Source organism: Cyprinus carpio, chromosome A4, assembly GCF_018340385.1.
Source record: "Cyprinus carpio isolate SPL01 chromosome A4, ASM1834038v1, whole genome shotgun sequence".
NCBI classification, from domain to species: domain Eukaryota; kingdom Metazoa; phylum Chordata; class Actinopteri; order Cypriniformes; family Cyprinidae; genus Cyprinus; species Cyprinus carpio.
The window spans coordinates 8,888,556-8,909,338 of record NC_056575.1 but is presented as its reverse complement, the minus strand read 5'-3'; the positions used below and the strand labels follow the sequence as shown (position 1 = coordinate 8,909,338).

General features: G+C 36.8%; 1 protein-coding gene and 1 long non-coding RNA gene across 16 annotated transcripts in view; one reads left to right on the top strand and one right to left on the bottom strand.

Moving 5' to 3' along the window:
* The window catches only part of LOC109066706 (glutamate receptor-interacting protein 1-like), a 224,518-nt gene extending 207,756 nt beyond the window's left edge, over positions 1-16,762 (top strand). For 5 of the 14 annotated variants that reach the window (XM_042739533.1, XM_042739498.1, XM_042739525.1 and 2 more), the window contains 10 exons: positions 871-1,075; positions 1,529-1,668; positions 2,206-2,382; positions 6,739-6,907; positions 9,321-9,359; positions 9,649-9,760; positions 9,908-9,952; positions 12,188-12,421; positions 12,525-12,671; positions 14,172-16,762. In XM_042739533.1, the coding sequence (XP_042595467.1) occupies positions 871-1,075; positions 1,529-1,668; positions 2,206-2,382; positions 6,739-6,907; positions 9,321-9,359; positions 9,649-9,760; positions 9,908-9,952; positions 12,188-12,421; positions 12,525-12,671; positions 14,172-14,435 (1,532 nt within the window). In that variant the 3' untranslated portion in view covers positions 14,436-16,762. The remainder of the gene's footprint in view (positions 1-870; positions 1,076-1,528; positions 1,669-2,205; positions 2,383-6,738; positions 6,908-9,320; positions 9,360-9,648; positions 9,761-9,907; positions 9,953-12,187; positions 12,422-12,524; positions 12,672-14,171) is intronic. The other 9 variants (XM_042739541.1, XM_042739491.1, XM_042739552.1 and 6 more) reach the window with 6 other exon arrangements.
* On the bottom strand, positions 963-20,551 carry LOC122139822. 2 transcript variants are annotated; one of them, XR_006156570.1, is made up of 3 exons: positions 20,324-20,551; positions 19,468-19,568; positions 963-1,098 (listed from the first exon to the last, which is right to left on the bottom strand). It is a non-coding gene; the product is annotated as an uncharacterized LOC122139822 (long non-coding RNA). The 2 variants fall into 2 exon arrangements; XR_006156571.1 differs by lacking the exon at positions 963-1,098 and adding an exon at positions 9,278-10,103.
* Positions 20,552-20,783: the final 232 nt, after the last annotated feature.

Sequence of the window (20,783 nt, the reverse complement as noted above, 5' to 3'; positions counted from 1 at the left end):
CTCACGGAGCCAATATCCCATTTTTTTATGAATATGAATATCTCCATTTTGCCAATCCCTTGTATTTTCCGTTTCTCATTTTTGCTTTTTTTTTGGCTTTACTTCCTTCCCCATTCTTTCTATTTTCCATTACTCTCTACTAGTTTATTGCTTTTTGTGAGCATAATAGGTTGTTTCTTTCTTTTACTTTTAATTTGGTTCTGTTTTTTAGGGTTGTCAATCAATTAGCAATTTTAGTCCAATTAATTACACAATGTGCTGAAAAAATCTGACTAATCTGATCTAAAAAAAAATTATGTAACTAATTTTTACAGTTATATTATTTTAAATTATGGTATTATAAATATGTAATTACATATTTATAATAACAATTTATAATATCTGTCAAAACTTATTAGATTTTGTAATTATAAAATTATACATTATATATTTTGTAATTATAAATTTATATATATATATATATATATATATATATATATATATATATATAATTCAGCAAATATTTATAAATGTGATTCAAATAATTTATGTTATACATCTATATATAAATTTCCAAAAACTCTTATATAAATAAATAAAAACTTGGCAGATGGCATGCTAAGGTAGATGCTATTGTAGGACTGGTCACTAACTTAGTGGACTTAGGACTTAGTGAATGGTCAGTTGTGCATTAAATTGACAGCCCCAGTATTTTTAGCCCATTTCTATTTTTTTCCTTTTGGTTCCTTTTCCTTCATGTTTTCTCTCCATGGATCTTTTATTTTCTGGTCAATACTCCTCCATCCTCCTTCCATTCCTCCCCCCCTTACCTCCTCTTTCTGACCGGTGTTGTGAGGGGTGTCTTCGCTCTGCTCTCTGCCCCTCTGTGAGGTATCCTACGTGATGGCAGTGTTGATAGGGACGCCCGTGTGCTGTTGGCCTGTGTTGCAGACGAGCAGGAGAGCTCTGGCGCCATCATTTACACAGTGGAGCTGAAACGCTACGGTGGGCCGCTGGGCATCACTATCTCCGGCACCGAGGAGCCCTTCGACCCCATCATCATCTCTAGCCTCACTAAAGGTGGCCTGGCCGAGAGGTACGTTCTAACAGTCTTCAAGCCTGTCAGCAGTTAAGAAATATCACATTTAGAATGTATATATATATATATTGTATAAATATATCTCTTTATAAATATATACAAGCTATACAAATATATAACATTCTTTTATATATAAAAACACTCAGAAATGTCTGAATATGTTAATGAATTACCTGGAGTTAACATAAAAGATTAATTCCAATTAATTAGTTTAATCTATGAACAGCCATGGTTAATTTGAATGAAATCATGTTTTCAACACCAACAAAAAAAAGGAAATGGAATAAAATATATATTTATATATATATATAATTACATATATATATATATATATATATATATATATATATATATAATAAAATATATATTTATATATATATATAAAAGCTTTTAAAATGACACATTGCAGTTTCCCTTTCAGAGTGAGTTGGTGTGCTCTTGTGTCCACAGGACCGGTGCCATCCACATTGGTGATCGCATCCTGGCCATTAACAGCAACAGTCTGAAGGGCAAACCTCTCAGTGAGGCCATCCACCTGCTGCAGATGGCAGGGGAGTCCGTCATACTGAAGATCAAGAAGCAGGGAGAATGTGAGTGCTGACACGCACACTTACAGCCCAATGGCTTTTTATTTGTACACTACAGGACAAAAGTCTGAACTCACTTCTCATAAAAACCTTTTAAGCTTAAGGCTTATGCCAAAATACTTTGTTAATTTGTGTACAATGTGTACAAATACAGAAATGGTGCCTGTGTATTGGATCTCTTTGCAAAAATACAATTTAATACAATTTTAGCATTTAATATTATTCAACATTTTTTATGTTCTCTGTCACACTTTCTCACACCCATTAACTCCCAGAGAACTGTACATCTTTGTAGCTCTAAAAAGCAATGAAGCTGCCTAGCCATGAGTCATTAAAGCCAAAGGTCTGATTAGTTTTGTCTCCATCTATCATATACGGTAGACTGACAGCAGACAAGGTAAAGTTCCTTATCCAAGAACAAAAGATCAAATGAGCACTGATTTGTGGGCCCAATATCCAGTAAAGTCTGGATCTCTCTGGTCTGTTGACTGTGATACGTGGGCTGAGTCAATAATCTTCTTTATTTCCTTCTTTCTATAGTGGCAAGCCCGAAGCAGCCCACAGTAACGGGTCGTTTGAACGATCTGAGCGATATGGAAGATGACGGTCAGAAACCCAGTAAACTCTCGGACATTTATTCCACCACCATTCCCAGCGTGGACAGCGCCGTGGAATCCTGGGATGGCTCTGCCATTGACGCCACCTTCAGCACCCAAGGTAAATTTGAGTGTGTGGTTTTAAAAATGTTTTAGTACTTTTTACGAAATGCAATTAGTGTTTCTACCTTTCAGGTTTTGAATCAACTTTATCGCAGTAAATACTTCTCAGTACCCTCTAGGCAAAATTTTGATTGGAGCTACATTGCATTATGTTTAAGTTATTACTGCCATTTAGAATGTTCCATCAGGGATTTCAGTTTCTAATTGCAAACAAGTTGACATTTGTTTAAAAGGCTTCCGAAATGGTCAGTGACAAGCAGGTGTCCAAGTTGGTTTCTAGTTAATAAGTTGGAGTAGAAATGATCCCATTCTAACTTGAGGGAAATATTGTCTTGATAAGTTCAAAAGAATAGTTTACTCAAAAATGAAAATTCTAGCATCATTTACTCATGTCATTCCATGATTTTTCTATTCCCAAAAACAGGAAAAAAAAGAGGTTTAGCAAAATGTTTTTGCAATGAAAATTGAGCTCCAAAAAAGACACCCACAAAAATAACAAAATTCACCATAGCACTCCTATCTCATTGGCAGCTGGATATATTCAAACAAAGCACATAATCATGATTTGAATGTTCGCAAATGAAAATTCAGAACTTCAGAAAACATATTATTATAAGTTGTGCAATCACTGTCATAGTGCTTTTTGTTATCCTTTTTTGAGTGTAACAGTTTTTGTACCCATTCACTTATTTTACAAGTTGCACTTCAAAGAAATCACATGATGATTTGAGTATTTGCAAATGTGAATGAGATTTGAGATTTACGTATGGTTTCAGAAGAATATATAGCTCAAAAGTTGTCAATCACTTGTGTTTCTGTTGTCTTTTTGACATCATAATGACATCAGAGTGAGTAAATAATGACAGGATTTGTCCTTTAATATCACAATGACACACAATACCGATATTTTTATCCTGGTATGGGTTCCTCACGGTCACCATGGTTACACCACCTGTTCTTTCACATTAGCTACAGCACCAGCACTGTTGGTCCCATTGCATCCTGGGTGTTTGGATGAGTCCCAGCAGATCTAATGTAGGTTTAATTGAGTTTTCCATTCTCTCTGGACCTGCAGATATGTATTTACTCAAGTAATTATTTGGAGTAATCTGCAGTGGGATACGTTTTGTTTTATTAGGCCAGCTGGTGGTACAATGCTGGGGCTAATATGGAAAAATGCATTATTTTACTAAGTAGAAAAGGAGTCCTAATGAGCGCTGGGATACACATGGCCATTTGGATAACTCTCCAGTAATGTGTTTGAATTGCAGTCAGCTCTCCTGACAATGAGGCCTCCTGGTCAAAACTAATGGCAATCACCACTTGCTCTGAGAATGCCAAGTAGGCACATCACACATTTGAATGTTTAATTCAGAGAAAGGTTCCTATTAATTTATGAATAATACATACAAGCATTACTCCCAACGCTTACCCATGTATATGCATATTAGTGAAAATAATTGCTGAAATAACAGTTTGTTTATTGATTCTCAAGGTTTAATGACTTTTTTTTTACGTGTGAGTAAGATTTATTCACCACAATTTTCTTCAAATTTTCCTTTGTAGATCATTTCAGTTTGAAAATTATATATTTTATTTTTCAATGTATACAGTAAATTTTCTGCCTTGTGCCAAATGCAAGTAACATTGTGATCTTGCCATTTTAATCTATAGCAACATAATGCATTTTGTCAAACATCTTATTTTTTTATTTTTGTTTGCAATAATAATAATAATAATAATGAATTTAGTTTAGTTATTTTTGTTTCAATTAATCATTAAGCTATTTTAGCTAAATTTGAAGATTGTTATTATTATTATTAATAAAAAGCAATTTTTATTTAGCAATTTTAGTTCAGTTGAATTTAAATTGAAAACATTTGTTTGTTTGTAATAATGACAATAATGAATATAAATATGTTTTAGTTAGTTTCTTCAATTAAATGATTTAGCTATTTAAGTTACATTTAATTTAAATTGAAAAAAAAATGTGTTAGTTTGTTTGTTGTAATAATGACAAGAACAATGAATACGCAAGTACTATTTCCTTTTGGAAATGCAAATCTAGGTACGAATATAATTTGTATCTAAATTATTGTCTGTCAGTGAGCAAAACGTTTCCCTAATTTCTATTAATAACTGAATGTCATCAGTCATTTTCAATTTATAGTGATGATTAATTCATCCCAGTGCTGCTGACATACTCCTCTTTAAAACCACCTTCCATCTTGTATGTTATTTTCCTTGTCTCTCGCTCTGATGGGGTGGAAAGACACTTTCCGCTCATGTTAACAGGTTCATATGGTTGCTCTCCCCCCTCAGGCAGCGCTGCTCTCTTTCTCTCACTGCGCCATACATAAATGAATCTCAGATGGTTGCAGAGGTACGGAAACTTTTCACAGAGAGCAGCAATCTGCCCCTTAAATTATGGATGATGTGGACAGAGCATAAATTTTAGATTGCTGGCAAACGATTGGCTCTCATGGGATTCAACTAGTACAGCTGTATCCAGAGATCCAAAACTTGAAACCCTGGAAAGTTAAAGAAACCATATGTCCTATGTCTAATACGATTAATGGTCTACCTGTATGCAATATTCAATCTAATTTTTGTTCTTGCGGAGTAAAACATATTTCTGTCGGACAGAACCTTGGGCCACCTGAGCTGAAACACTTACCAAACTTGTGTGTTATTATATGAAATGTTTAATATAGGCTATTTGGTAGGCTGCTGCTTCTTATATTATATTATATATATATATATATTTTTATATTTGGTATTTTGTTGGTTGTTGTTTTTTATTTTATTTTATATTTTTTTTTTATATCTGTTGAGAGTTGAGTAATAAGTGTTGGTGTTATATATATATCTGAAACCAGTTGAGAAACCAGTCATAAAAGTTGGTGTCATTTTTCTCTTGTCAAGATAACCTCATGTCTTTTTGACGTCTTACTTTTGTAGTACTTATGAAAGTAAAGTCCTTCTGTAGGTGAATAATAGTTATTATTTTTGACATTTGGTGCCACTGTGAATTCAGCAATGTTTTCCTTTTCTTGCCTCTTGCTCATTAATTAGCATTTTCCATACACAAGATTTCTCTCAGCCTTAATTCCATACTGAAAATCAGTGGACATGCAGTTAGACGTTTTAACTCTGATTCGAGATGTTGCTGGTTTTGTTTGCCTTATTGTGTCTGGCTCCTGCATACTGCTCTCTGCGTAGGAGCAACATCAGTAGCATACGGTTGCAAATTTTAGTTTAGAGGGATATTAATGTCTGAATGTACTTCTTTCCTTGAAAAGGGGACGTAACACTAAATTAGCAATCGAGAGAGTTTTATTAAGGATTCCTCCACCTTCTCAAGCCCTGAGGGGTGTGCAAATCACAAGCAGTTAATCCTTATTGAATAGCTGGTGAATCTTAAAACCCTGAGGCTATGCAGCGCTTGGCGGTGGTCACCGAGGGAGAATCAGAGCAAAGCGTATGAAACACAATGCTGTGGCTCCCGCCGGAGATGAGTGCGTGAACACCGGCAGCATGTTGTTCTCTGCTCTCCCTATAGTCTTCACCCTGCCCTCCAGCAGTCTAGAGCCAGATTAATGATTGGAGCCTGGGAACCTGTGCATCCAGAAGCTCCTGTGGCGGTGTTGTGTGAATGTGCAGCATAATGCATACATGTATTCTCTCTTTTGGGAACAGTTTATTTGCATAGCTTTTTTTTTTCTCTCCATCTCATTCACAGTCAAATTGATTCTTGATTATATCAGCAGGCTAATGTTGTGTGCAGGGTACAAAAGTACTTGCCAAGTGCCAAATGCAAGTAATATTGTGACCTTGACAGTTGGCTGGTAATTTCAGCATAAACAACAGCAATGTATTTTCTCAAACAATTTATTTATTTATAGTAATAATTATATTTTATTTTAAATTTTTATTTCAACTGAAATAAATATTTTAGTTCAATTGAATTTAGTTAAAATACTGTAGCTTGTTTTTATGTCCCATTAATTATTATCATTTATATTTTTTTTATTTTTTTTGTTTTTTTATTTTTTTTAGTTGTTTGTTTTGTCTATTTTAAATTGAATTTAGCCTTATTATTATTTCCATGGAATAATTTAGATATTTAATTTCAGCTGAATTTAGCTATTATGACAGTATTATTATTATTAATCATTTTAGTTATTAGTTTCTTTTCAATGTAATAATTTAGCTATTTTGATTCAGCTGAATTTAGCTAAAACAGACCACTATTATATTATTATTATGGCTTGTACATTTTATTAATTCACCCACTATTGGCAGAAGTAGCTAAACATTAATTTTGGACTCTGCTTGTGTGTGTTTGTTTCAGCTCCCACAGGTTTCCAGGCATCGGGCTACAGTTTCCACAGCCACGAGTGGAGGAATGCCAAGCCCAGCCGGGGCAGCCTATCCCCGGGGAACAGCAGCCGGCAGAGGAACAACATCCTGCCGGACTTTGGACTCGGTGTGGATGAGTGGGACAGGCCAAGTGCTAGCGGGTACTTCAACATACTACTTGTAAATTGTATTGAATAGTTTAAATACACATTCCAGCGAATCTTCATTTTGTTATTTTTTTATAGGAATACTTCACTATTCACTCGTCATGTTGTTCCAAACCTGTATGCTGTTGTTTTTATTCATGAAACATTTATGAACCTTGACAGCTGTGGTCTATCAGTTGTCATTGTGTTCTAAAGCTGCATGGAAGTTCTTCAAAGATTCTTCTTTTGTTAAGCAGAAAAAAAGGTTTGGAACAACATAAAAAAAATACTGACAAGTAATGGGTAAATACTAAGAGTACTTTCATTTTGGGATGAGATATTAAGAATATATTAAGGCCGCCAGGTCTATTTGATGGTTAATGTAATGACTTGAATTCACTGAAAGGATTATATAAGCAGAGTACACAAGGCTTCTGAGTAAAACAGATTGAAGCAATGAACTTTGTTGCTATTGCAGACATTATTATTCCATAAAAGTTATTACTGCTTTATTTCCCTAAAAATGAAGTACTGAAGTGTCGATATCCATTGAGACATGGACTAGTTTAGTGCCAGACTCTACAGAAAGGCATTGTGTGAAGTCAATGCTGCTTAACCACGTCTATAAAAATGTTTTGTTGACTTCTCAAATTCATTAAATTCAAAAGACAATCTTAGACGAGACCATCAAAATTTTGACTTTAAAACTCACATTAAGTGGGTGTTCAGCAATATTTCTCTGAATTCTGTGTGTAATAGTCTTTGTTTCAACTCTCAGTCATAATAACTGATCTGCACGGTACATCTGCAGCACACTGTATTGTCAAACGCGCTGTTACTGGAGCTTTGATCGATCGTTTCTGGGGTGATTTCACTTTATTCTTTGTTAGCTCATACTGTTGGATATTTGTAATTCAGATTCATTGTGCTGTAGATCAAAGGCGTAACAGGCCCCTATGCGCAGTAATGAAGCCAGCAGCTCTTAAGAAGGAAAAAGGCCTTTTTAAAGTATTTAGCTGACAGTAGAGTTATGATCACCCTTTGAGTTTTCTTCACAGGATTGTACAGTTCTCGTTTAATGGTGACTGTGAGCTTCCTTAAAGTCAACATTAAATTAAAGCTGACCTCATTTACTTATAATCTTAATACACATAACTGATCTTACTGTGCACAGTTCATCTGTGCATATTATGCCAGCATTTCACAATCCACTTGAAACGTGATGAATAAAATCAGGGGTTCAGGAATGAACTGATAAGTGGATATATAAATCAGCCTGGCTCATAAATATTAGTTAGCTGGCAGAGCTTTCATCCAGTAGTTGTAGCTGATTGGCTGAAAAGCAGATGAGTGGTTACTAACCACATTATGATAACCACTTATCAGTTGAGCATTCATTCAATTAACTGTGGAGACAACCAGTTGTTAAAGGAACTGTTTTAGTATTAAGGTTGACATCAGTCTTATTTTAGTATTCATATGCTATCGTGGTATTTATTATTAGTTTTTATTATTATTATTATATTCAGTTTTCATTTTAATTGTAGTTTAAGGTTTAGCAATTTTTTTGTGTTCTTGACATTTTTATTAGTTTTAGTTTTTTTTTCGTGCTTTTATTCAGCTTTAATTTCATTTAGTACTTCAACAAAGCTTTATTTAAATGTATTAATTTTTTATTTGCCTTTAATTCCATTGTTTCATTTCAATACTTCAGCTTAAAGATTTATTTAAATTTATTACAAACAAACAAAAAAAAACTATTTAAGTTTTTGTATTTTTTATTACATTTTATTTCAGCTTAAACAAAAACAATTTTAATAGTTTTAGTTAACATAACACCACTGGTTGATTTTTTTACACATATATAATAATTTTAAAATATAATGATGATTGTCAAACATTTTGGGATATAATTTTAAGAATAGTAATTTATTATATTTTCTTTTCTTTTTTAACTTTGCAGTGCCTCTATAAAACCCCAACCTACTATTTTTTTTTCACTCTAATATTGAGGTAAAATGGATTGCAAACCATTTCATGCTGACTTTAAACCACTACAAATTTAACTACAACAAATCATCTGGAAACCATGTCAGATACACTCTAAAACAACAGAATAAAAACTCTGTTCTACGGAGAAGAAACTACTGCAACTTTAATGCATTCAGTCTTTTCAAATATTGTCAGCATTCTGCAGTCTGTATTTAAATAAGAAAAACTGCATAATGCAAAACTTCCCAAATCTTCTCACAACACAAATTTCTTTAGCATTTGAGAATGATATTATAATGCTTTTTAAATGAATTGCCCTCAAAATGTGTTGTTATATACAAGATGTGAAGTCTAAATCACTGCTGTTAAAAAGTGACAGACTGCGTGAACTGGTTTGACGTTTGTGTTATTGATTGAAGCTGATCTCCCATTACAGGGCATCCACGCTGCCCACCGGTTTAATCTCAGACAGCAGGTGAGGTTCAGTGCTATGTGCCTGTTAACCTGCACTGCTTCCCCGAACCAATCCGGCCCTTTCACTTCATAACCCAAAGCCCCACGATCCACCAGGACATCACCGCCCATCACAGTGTGTCCGACCGTACCGGGTGTGTGTGTATGTGTCTCTCTTCAAGAGCCCCACCATAGCCTGCACAGATCATTGGTCGTCCCTTGCGTTCATCACAGTGACACCTGCCTGCTCATTGCCTGCTGCTGTTTTGATGTACCAGGCGGTCAATAAGTCCCTTTTGTGTTTCAAACAGGTTCACTGTGGGACACGACGGGACTGAGCCTGACCAGGAAGAGAACTTCTGGTCCCAAGCGCTCGAAGACTTGGAGACGTGCGGCCAATCCGGGATCCTGCGAGAACTTGAGGTAGCGCGGGAAGAAAAATGGTGTTCATTCCCCTCTCCCCACGTTCATCCTCTAGCTCTTTCCATTCATCAACCCTCCTACACAATCTTTTTTCAGTAGCATGCTGTACCAACCCTGGTTTTGTGTAACAGCTCCTTCTTTTTCCAGGACAAGGCAGACAGGCTTCTGAATAAGAGAAACCTGGCCATCTTGGTACCTTTCCTTTCTTTGGGCTTCCTCTTTGCTTGTAGCGCTGGCACTCAAGTGCTCTCCTCATGCTAATGGGCTCAGTGTCTCTTGCTGGGGGCCTGCTTGAAAGGGGGCGGGGCTCACAGACAACCACTACTGGCATCCACTTCAGATCCTACGGGTGCATTCAAAACTAATTATGACATGTTTAAGGTGTAGTTCACCAAGATTCTGTCTTCATTTATTCACTATTATGTTGTTCCAAACTTGTAAATCATATATGCGTTCACATTAAGGATAGGTATTTTGAGTAATTTTGTAGTCACGTACTCAGATATTTAAAAAAGATAAGATACGACAGCAAGGCTGCTGTCATTAGACTAATGAACAAACTCTATTTTAAGGCTATCACATTGATATCGTTCCACATGTTGTTATTCAGAAAAACAAGTAGTAAACGTCTTCGCCTGTTAACAGCGTGGCCTGCTGTGAAGAAAATGTGCTCTGACGGCATAGGGACACACTGATATCGGTCTGACATTGCAGTTTTCCTCCCACCATAAAGCAGATCCTCATCTAGTGGGATGCTTGACTCTGACGAGAAATGAATATGCCAATAAGAATCAAAATATTGCCACATTTGAATCTGCCTCAAAGTACACTGCAGCATCTCTCATCAGCCTTCTTTCTGGAAGAAATAAGGGATTGGAACAACACGAGGGTCTCTAAATAATGACAGAATTTTAATTTTTGGGTGAACTGTCCCTTATAGATATAGATAGAACTGACTAACGATTCAAATAACAGCAAGAATTTCTAGGAAAATGGCTTTAGCCTGCTGTTGATTACATTTTATTTTTTGTCAGTGTTGTACAGTCGATTATATCTGCTGTCTTGTCGCACATTGTTGTATTTTACATGCTTTGTGGCCAGCCTTGAAACCTTTCATGAAAGCAGATTGATTTTCTTGCCTCCGCTTTGTCAGGTACCTTGAGTTAAACGCAGACCACGAGTAGCCGACGGTGCAGAGAAGCTTTTAGTACTTAACGTTAGGGATCGCTTTGAAAGCTCTTCACTTTCCATCCCACTTGTCTGTGGAAACACGATAAAATCAAAAGGCTTTTACGCCGAATGTACCCTTTGGCCATAATTGGATTCGATGAAAGTGTTTGCCTCTGGTTTGTGTCAGTAGAATGTACTATTGAGCTCAAAACAGCCCGAAAAACATTGTACGAAATCACGCGTTTTCATTTTTCACATGCTGAACTGATTGAATGTGGTGTCAAGGTGCATGATTTACATGTCTGGTCACCGGTTTAATGATTTTTTTTTTACACTGCTTTCCACAAATGCATCGGCTTAGAAGAGTTTCCTCTTTTGTGTGGTCACCTGTCATTAACCTGGAATCCCCATTCCGTGCAGTTTGAGTGAGATTCACACAAACTAGCAAATGACGGTGGATTGAAGAGAACAAAGGCATGTGGGCTCATGCTAAGCATGATGGAACAGTTGCAGCAAGGCTTATTTTTGTGGAAATATTTCAGTCTTGTGCAGTAGTGTCCTCAGCAAACGCCTAACCAGAACCAGGTTCTTTTTGAAGATCATCTTCAAACGACTTCAAGAAACATCTAAAAAAGGCCCACCGTTCATAATGTTTGTTAGATCATTGCCATGGCTTGCCATGGTGGAAGTCAAAGCGGTTCAAACCACCTGTTAGTGTATAAAAATGCATGTTACTAAAAGTTTGTGTATTGTTGTCCATCAGCATTTTGCTTCTTGTAACATACTAAACAGAAAGCGTAACACAACTGTTAACGAAATGCTCTGTCATCATCTGTACTGGAACTGACTTAATGAGTGTTTCACTGTCAATTTAACTTCCATACACTATTGTTCAAAAGTTTGGATTGGTAAGATTTTTTTAGATGTTTTTAAATTGATCAAAAATACAAAAATACACAGTAATATTGTGAAATATTACAACTGTTTTTTATTTTATTTTAGGATTCTTCGATGAAAAAAAAGTTCAAAAGAGCCGCCTTTATTTGATATAGAAATCTTTTAAACAATTTAATGCATCCTTGCTGAATAAAGGTATTAATTTCTAAATCAAAACACTGATCCTAAACTTCTGAACAGTAGTTTTGAACACTAAAATTTATTTATAAAGTGTGTTTTGATTGCATTTGACCCTGTATAACCTTTACAGCACTTACATTTATTGGTACTCAGCTCCATTCCTTATGGTTTTCCCTGTAGGCCACCATTATGTCGGGCAGCTCTTTGAGTCTAAACCACGATCCTGCACCCACACGAAGCCATCTGGGACGTCAGGCCAGCTTTCAGGAACGTGGCAGCAACAAACCACAATACACACAAGACAACCGCAGCAACACGCTGCCCACTGACGTTGGCAGAAAAGCTTTCGCCGTGAGGAGAGTGAAGCAGGAGATCAAAGACATCATGTCACCCACCCCGGTTGAGCTTCATAAGGTAGGTTATTTTTTTAGTTATACAGTTATTTTTTGGTAATTTCGAAATCAACTGAGTGGTTATACAGCAGGTTTAATGAGTCAAACTGCTCCCACATTCATAGGCGAGTCTTGTGAAGGAATCCGACCTTGAGGACTTCGGGTTTAGCGTGTCTGACGGAGTCTTGGAGAAGGGGGTTTATGTAAACAATATCCGTCCAGGCGGCCCTGCTGAAATTGGAGGCCTGAAGCCATACGACAGACTTCTGCAGGTGGGTTTATTAAATTGTAATTTTTGTAAAAAAAAAAAAAAAATTGATAATTTAAACACTCATAGTGCCCCATAAATTGTTTTTCCATTTTAATATTTCTAGATTCAGTGTTTTATTATTTAATAGAAATTTATTACCAAAAATGGTGGTAATCAAATTAAATCATAAAACTTAAAAAATTATATTAATGTTTAAAAATGTAGTCAAATACAGACTTCATATTAAAATAGTATTTTATCTGTGCAGCAGTTTTTGCAGACATGTTTTTTCACAGTCATTAGTTAATATTGCTATTTGATTATGTGTACAGCCCTACTTCCAAGTCATTCATCTGAATTTTGCCACATTCCGCATTATACAATAAATTCCATTTTCATGACTGGACAATGCGATTCTGTCAGTGTTTTCCACATTGTCAAAATCATAGCCCTAAGGCTGCATGTCCATCAAAGCGTTTTTAGCCAGCTGAAACCATTTTTTCAGTTGAGACGCTGTGGTTGCTATGATACGGAATATCGGCTTAAGTCAGGGATTCTCAAATCTGGCCCACGAGATCCACTTTACTGCAGAGTTTAGCTCTAGCCCTTATCAAACACACCTGAGCATGCTGATCAGTGTCTTCCGGATCATTAGAAAATCACAGGTAGGTGAGTTTGAGCAGGGCTGGAACTAAACTCTGAAGCGCATTGGCCCTCCAGGGCAAGATTTGAGGAACCCTGGCTTAAGTAATATGGCAGACGCATCACAAATGAAATGTTTCTCCTTGCATTATTTTTCATAACAATAATGTGGTAGTCCAGCAATACCATCAAGACATAAATACTCAGAGACAAGCAATATGTGTGTCAGTGATGAGTGCTGCGTTTTACCCAAAGTTGAACATTCTCCAGCTTTCTGAACTGAGAAAAATGCTGTGCTCCCATTGAGAACAATTGGAAAATTTGCGCTAGCCTTGGGGACAAAAAACACTTTGGTCAACACACGGCCCAAAGACTATAGAAATACAAAGACAATCCACTCCTATATATATGAATGGGGGAATTTATGAATGAATTGAATATGAAAATGACGAATAGTTCCGTCTTCTAAATGAAAGAGCCAATCGCTGATTGGTAAAGTTATTACGTCACTGCAGTGGCCATTAGAAGCTCTGGTTCCCATAGAAACCTGAGGCTAGACCAGCCAATGCAATGTTATGACTAAAATAAGCTTTTTTTGTGATATTTGAGCATAAGAAGCAACATTCATGGGCCAGTTCATTTCAGATATTGTTGCTGATTTGAAATATGTAATTTAATTGTGAGTTCATAGGGCAGTTTTTAAGATTCCAGGATTCCCCCATTCATTTAGATAGGCCCTTGTCTTGGATGAGCTGCCCAGAGGCGTTGCAAATATGGCTGCCAAGTGAACGGACTTTCCTTGAAAGGGACTATGCGTAGCCTAAGAACAGAAAAGGTCTATGTGTAAATGATATGAAATTTCCCTTGCTTTGTGCCACAGATAAACCACGTCCGGACTAGAGACTTTGACTGCTGCTTAGTGGTTCCTCTTATAGCGGAATCTGGGAACAAACTGGATCTAGTGATAAGCCGAAACCCGGTTTCCACACAGCCCTCAGAACTGAACCCGTTGTCCAATGACGAGGCAGCGAACTGGACTGACCCCGCGGCCCCTTTCGAACAGCCCGCCGCAGGCTTGGAGCAGGGCCAGCACAACTCCACATTAGCAGGACTAGAGGACAGAGACCCCAACAAGACTTTATAGCAGAACTCCTCCCAGATGCCTGCAGTGGAGCTTTCCTCCTCATGGTGCTAAAGCGAACCCTCCTCCCCTAAACGGCTCCCTCTAGTAGAGGAAAACAAGAGGGGCTTGTTGTCCTATAGCACACAACCAGTCCCTATCCCAAGTCAGAGCATGAACCACCGTGACTAAGAGGTGACAAGCTGGGTGTGTTTTTACCCTGTGAAAATGGCAACGAAGACCACACTGACCTCTTGGAAAACCAAATTGGGGGGGAGGGGGGCCTGAAAGAGTACCATCCCTAATTTTTATTGCCAATAAACAAGAATAGTTTTAAGGAGGACTCAAAAAAAGAAACAAAAGATGCATAAAAGCAACACTAAGACTTGTACTAATGATATCGGACTGGCCACTCTGTGATCGTCTGTGTTTGTGTGAGTCTGAATGAGTGTGCGCGTGTCCCGGGACTTTATTTTGCAAGCCTCCACAAAGTCCGTCAAAGTCCCACGTTTGAAACGCAATTGTCAATCCTCCTATTTTGTGATACTGAAACACAAGTGTGTGTATAGTGTATGTTTGTGTATTTCCTTCTATCTGATGCCAAGGTCAGAGTTGATCCCTTTTCACGCTCGATAAGAGAGAGGATACAAAAAAATAATCAGCACAATGAATTCGGTAGCCATTTTTCAATTGTGACTGAATGTGGGTTATAACCTAATGCATGAGACCTTTTAATGAACTATTTTGTAGTACATCTGTCCCCCAAAAAAACAAGAGCTTGGCTACACGTAAAACACCATGTTTAGGTCATCTGACCGCTATATCACCGAAAATATGAAATTCAATGTCGCTCAAAAGGAGAGGGTGGCACAAAGGCACCTTATCTTGAAACTGGACAGATTGTCTATTTTTATGAACAGAGGCGGATGATTTGTAAGGGATGTGTGTGTTTTTGACCGATGGCTGGTTAGCATGAGGTTGCTATCGATCGTGTGCCGGAGCAGATTGATGGCACGGAGAAGGTGATTTCGGTTCGCAAACTCTTTGTACTCTGTTAGGTAACCGCCGTAGGTCTGTGGTCTCCAGACTCTCACCCCACATTTTGAGGAAATCCATCACTGGCCCAAAGGATAGAACAGCTTATTTATTCCAACATCAATCTCCTAAATAAAAACGACAGGCGTTCAAGTAGGTACTCGCATATTGTACACTCCGCTGTCTGTGATAAATGAGGACATTACGACGAACAAATTCATCTCATTTGCTTAAATTTGCAGTATCCACTTATGACAAAAACGCAAGCATGGGGTTAATGTCCACAAGAAAAATAAATTCTGAAAAGACTTTTGTATTCCTCCCCACATTGTTTAAATAGTTTAAATCATTATGGTAACTTGTATATGGTACTGTTATGGTTTTATATATCTCATCTGACATTTTTTTTCTAGACTATGTAAGCCCAATGGGTACGCAATTCGCTTGTAAAGAGGGGAAAAAAAAACAAGTTTCAAATCATGAGAGAATGGATTCGTCCTACTGTGTGGTAGACCACTAAACATCACATTTGTAGCTCTGCTTGAGAAAAAAAAATAATGTTAGTAAGAAAAAAAAAAGCCATAGGTAAGCTGCTAATGGCAATGAAGACCCTCACCCACCTGTGTGAAACTGTGCTTTGGATTGAGTGTGTCACCCTCGTTGTCAGTGCTCAAAGATCCTGTTTACTCACTGTTTTCAAATGGCACATTGTGGTCCAACTACTGAACCAAACAAAAACCTCATCAAACCCACTTAATGGAGAACATGTGACGATGATGAAAAGGTGTCTTTTGTTGTTGTTTTATTTCAGAAAAACTTTCATGTACGGGTTCATTCCCCAAACTCATGCACTGAGATGTTTCTCAGTTCACTACATGTTGAATTAAGGTTTTCAAGCCCTGATTCAAAAGTTAGTTGTCCCTTTCATTACGTTTTCCTTGACCTCAACCTATGTTTGTTACAACATTTCACTGTGCTACTGCAAAATACACTCATGTCAAGTGAAACAAGTCATTTTTATGTTCCATTTGTAGAAACGTTTAGTGAAGTCAAGCACTGCCAGTTAAAATAGTGGGTGTCCATTTTCAGTATACAATTGAATTTATGAATCAATGTCACAGTTATGTCCCTGAAATATTGTATTTTTATTTCTAATGGACTGGTATTATGAGCTGTAAAGTATTTTTGTACAAATTTAATACTTTGTTAGCATGATGTTTATCGTCTATGTATAAATTTGGGGATTCCTACAGCTGTAATCCTTTGTATGGCCGACGAACAGAGAAACAATAAAACAACATGCTGAGTGGAGAGATGACACCGAAATGCTCTCTTGATCTAATGTGACATCTTATGACGGAGGTATGTTGTACAAAGTGATCTACTCTGCCACTTGCATTGACATAACAGTAAAGAAATTCAGCTTTAGGACACAAGCAGATAGTAAACGACTGATGCTGCATTTAAGTGCACATAGGGTACTCATATTTCTAATTTGGATATTTGTTATTACAGCAAGTAATGCATTCAAGTTAGAAACATGAAATAGCCTAAAAAAAACAAATAACAACTGAATATGAAACGCTGAATAATATTAGTTTCTGTCACTCTAGCTAATTTGGCGGGTTATGATTCATTAAATATGTCCTTCAAACAAGAGCCTCCAGCATTAGTAAAACCTTCAGCATCAATTCTTGCCAAACCACTCATACCGGTTTCCATTTAATTGCATTTACAATTATTATGGATAAATATTTGTACATACTGATTTCACCCTTGGCTGCAAGAGTGCATTTTTCAGTAGTAAGTTTGTTTTTGGCTTGAATAATGTCTATGCTTCAGATGAAATATAGTAATATTGATTGCCCTTTTTCCGTTTGCACAGTTTTAGTTCTAACTAAATCTATATTTAAACTCACTGACGCCACTTAGTTACTTTTCGAAGTGAACTTTTGCCTGTATAGGCCTACTACTGATTAGATTCAATTTGAACTGCCTCCTTAAACTTGAATAAGTGAGCACACAATGACACGTCAGATGCTTTCTGTTCAGAAGAGTATTTCCAGCTCTTATCTCCCTCAATAGGTAACCAAGTGGTAAGAGTCATGCTCAAGGAGCAGTGCTGATGGAGTGGAATACTGATCGCAGTATCTCTTCTCTTAGAAGCTCAGATACACGACCATTAGGCTTTCACTTGTTTGAACCTTTTCTACTACTATAAATTATAAGCAGCTTACAGCTTGACAAGCACCAGTTCAAAGTACCTTTCCTAAAACTATTCTGGTTGTGTCACGTTTGCTGTTAATAGGGAGAGCTCCATCTGGTGGTCACTCAGGATACAGACTCGCAGGCAATTATGATTACCAAGGTTGTTTATTTTTCTAAAGCTTTTGGTGGTTTAGGAATTTAAATCTACTGAGTGGCTGTTTTTGTGTAACAAGAATTACTCTTAATAATGAAGATGAATGGTGTATGTCGGAAATTAAATAATCACGCCAGCTGTAAAAAAAAGAACCTTAAAGATAAGCTGCATTCTTCTGCCTACATGATAATTTCTAAAATTTTCTTGGTCTTAAAGGAATAGTTAACCTGAAAATGTGCTCTACCTTAGGCCATCCAAGATGTAACGGGGTTTGTTTCTGCATCAGAAGAGATTTGGAGAATATTAGATATGTTCTGCATATTTTATAGAAGCATTATATCACTTGCTCACCAATGGACCTTCTGCAGTGAATGGGTGCCACCAACTTAATAAAAAAAAAATCAATCATCACAAGTAATCGACACGACTCCATTTCGCCAATTAGTGTCTTGTAAAGCAAAAAGCTGCATGTTTGTAATAATCAAATCCATCAAGATGCTCTTAATTAAAAACCGTAGCTTCAAATATGAGTCATCTATTCGTAATATTGCTTTCTCCAGTGAAAAATGTCTCTTGTCTGAATCAGGAGAGAAATATGCACAAATAAAGCACCATTTACAAACAAAAAAAAAACAGTGCTAAACAGTTCGAAACAAACATGATGGTGGATTTTGATGTGAGAGGACAACAGGGGGTGGATTTTTTTTTTCATTAGAGGAAGCGTTATTAAGGATTGCGAGCTTGTATTTTGGCCAAACGTAAGGATTTAAAATAAAAAACGACTTGATTATACAGTAGATTTGGTTCTCACAAACATGCAGCTTTTTACTTCACAATTTGTTAATCGATTGGCCAGAGTTGTGTGGAATACTTGTGGACTATTGTGACATATTTATCAGCAGTTTGGACTTTCATTCTGACGGCACCCATTCACTACAGAGGATCCACTGTAAGCATGTGATGTAATGTTACATTTCTTCAAATCTGTTTTGATGAAAAAAAAACTCATCTACATCTTGGATGGCCTAAGGGGGAATACATTTTCAGAAAAATTTAATTTTACGTTTTCATTTTTTCATGTAACTTTTTTTCTATTAGCTGATACGGCGTAAAAGGACACACAAGGATAGGAAATAGAAAATGAGGCACCGCTATGTGCCACATGAAAGAAATGTGATGGAAAGCATCCCCTGAATGCGAGAAGCCATAAGGTTACTCAGAAACACCTGGGAATGGATACAGGGGATGCAGGAGACAGTGTACTTCCAAATGAATTATGTGGCCATGTCCCTGTGGCTGGCTCCACATCGGCTTTAATGAAATGCTGTGTGGACTTCCACCTTAAGCTCCTGGGGGAAAGCTACGGGCAGTGGTGCATTTTGTTAAGCATGCCCAGGAGAGACTATGAGCAACTTATGCAGCAACTCTGGTGCTATCCGAATCCCACAGGCATGTCATTACATGGCCGAACCGATAGGTAACACCAGCCCACATTAAAAAAAAAAAAAAAAAAAAACAGTATTCTCTTTGGAGATGAGGTTGTAATTAAACCTGAAGGAAATTACTTTGCGACCACTGCTGGGGTTATAAAAAAAGTGGAATATTAAAATAGTGTTGGTTAAATATGAGGTGGAGCTCTCCACGGGGTCTTTTACTTACTTGCGTTAGCTGATTAGCACCTCAAAGGAAGGAAGCTGGTGCAGGAAACCCCTCTGAGAATGGGGAAGAGATGACAGAAGACTGTGGATTCTTCAACGTACCTGTTGGGAAATTCAAATTAAGGCGTTCGGAATGAATTATGTAAAGAAGAACTGTGCTTGTATTTGGATGTGTGCTAATCTCAATCTCCCGAATGGCCTGTGCTTAGGGGTGCACTACTTAGGGGTGCAATTCTGGTCAATATCTAGAAAATGCATTTTGATGCAAAATTAGTGTTCAAAATGCAAATTTTTGCAGTGTCTGTTTTGACTTGAGAGGGTCCTGAGTTCAAAGTAATTAATTTAAAATGCTACATTAAATAATATCTATATTAAATATAATTCTAAAAACTACACTTTAGAAAAATAAACTGAACAACTAAAAAATAGTTTTAGTTTGATGTAATTTTCTTGTTGTGTCCTCCTCAAATTGACTATCAGCTATGTTCAGTACATTACGGGTTGCAATATTTTGTATAATTTTGATATATTCAAATCTGAATTTAACCTGATCAAGAAAAGAATGTGACTGAAATGATCAAAATCAACAATCAACTATGCTACCCTATAATGATTTGTTTGTACCCCCCAGTTATAGAATGAGCCATTTAGTAGTCAAAATTGGCAATTAATAAATTGGTGTATCTTTTCATATGGAGGTTCAAAGAATAGGCTCATGTAAAAACAAACAAACAAGCACGGTACTGGTAAAACATAACGATGATATAGGCCTACTCTTGATTCTATTCATATATGATGTGGCATTATGGTAAATTTTGGTACTAAGTACTTTTTCGTTGTTTGGAAAATGCCTTTACCTGAGTCGTTCACAAGCTGCAGGTGTTGCCCTTAATCATGATCTTCTCCATCACAGGCAAACGGTAGGACACTTTTCAGGCTTTTTTTTTAATGGATAGGTACATATTCCCACTTTATCTAGTGTTTTTGTACTTCTTATTCGTGTTATAGTTTTACCGCTTCAAGTAATTAAGTGCGTGTATGAACCATCTATTCTAAACGATTCACGAATCGCGAATCGTTTTACTAACCAGATAATGATTCTTTGAAGAACCGACTCAAATGAGCATCAAACCAAACGATGCATTATGCCAACTTCCTCGGTGGTGCATACTAATTGTAGATGTTCTTAAGGGAAGATAAAAGAATAATTTATCTGTGATTACAAAAATCAACTATTCAGCTACAGGTTTTTGATTTTTTTTAATGTATATCTTTAATAATTTAGTGTTACACGGGCATTTGGCGGTCAATTAAACG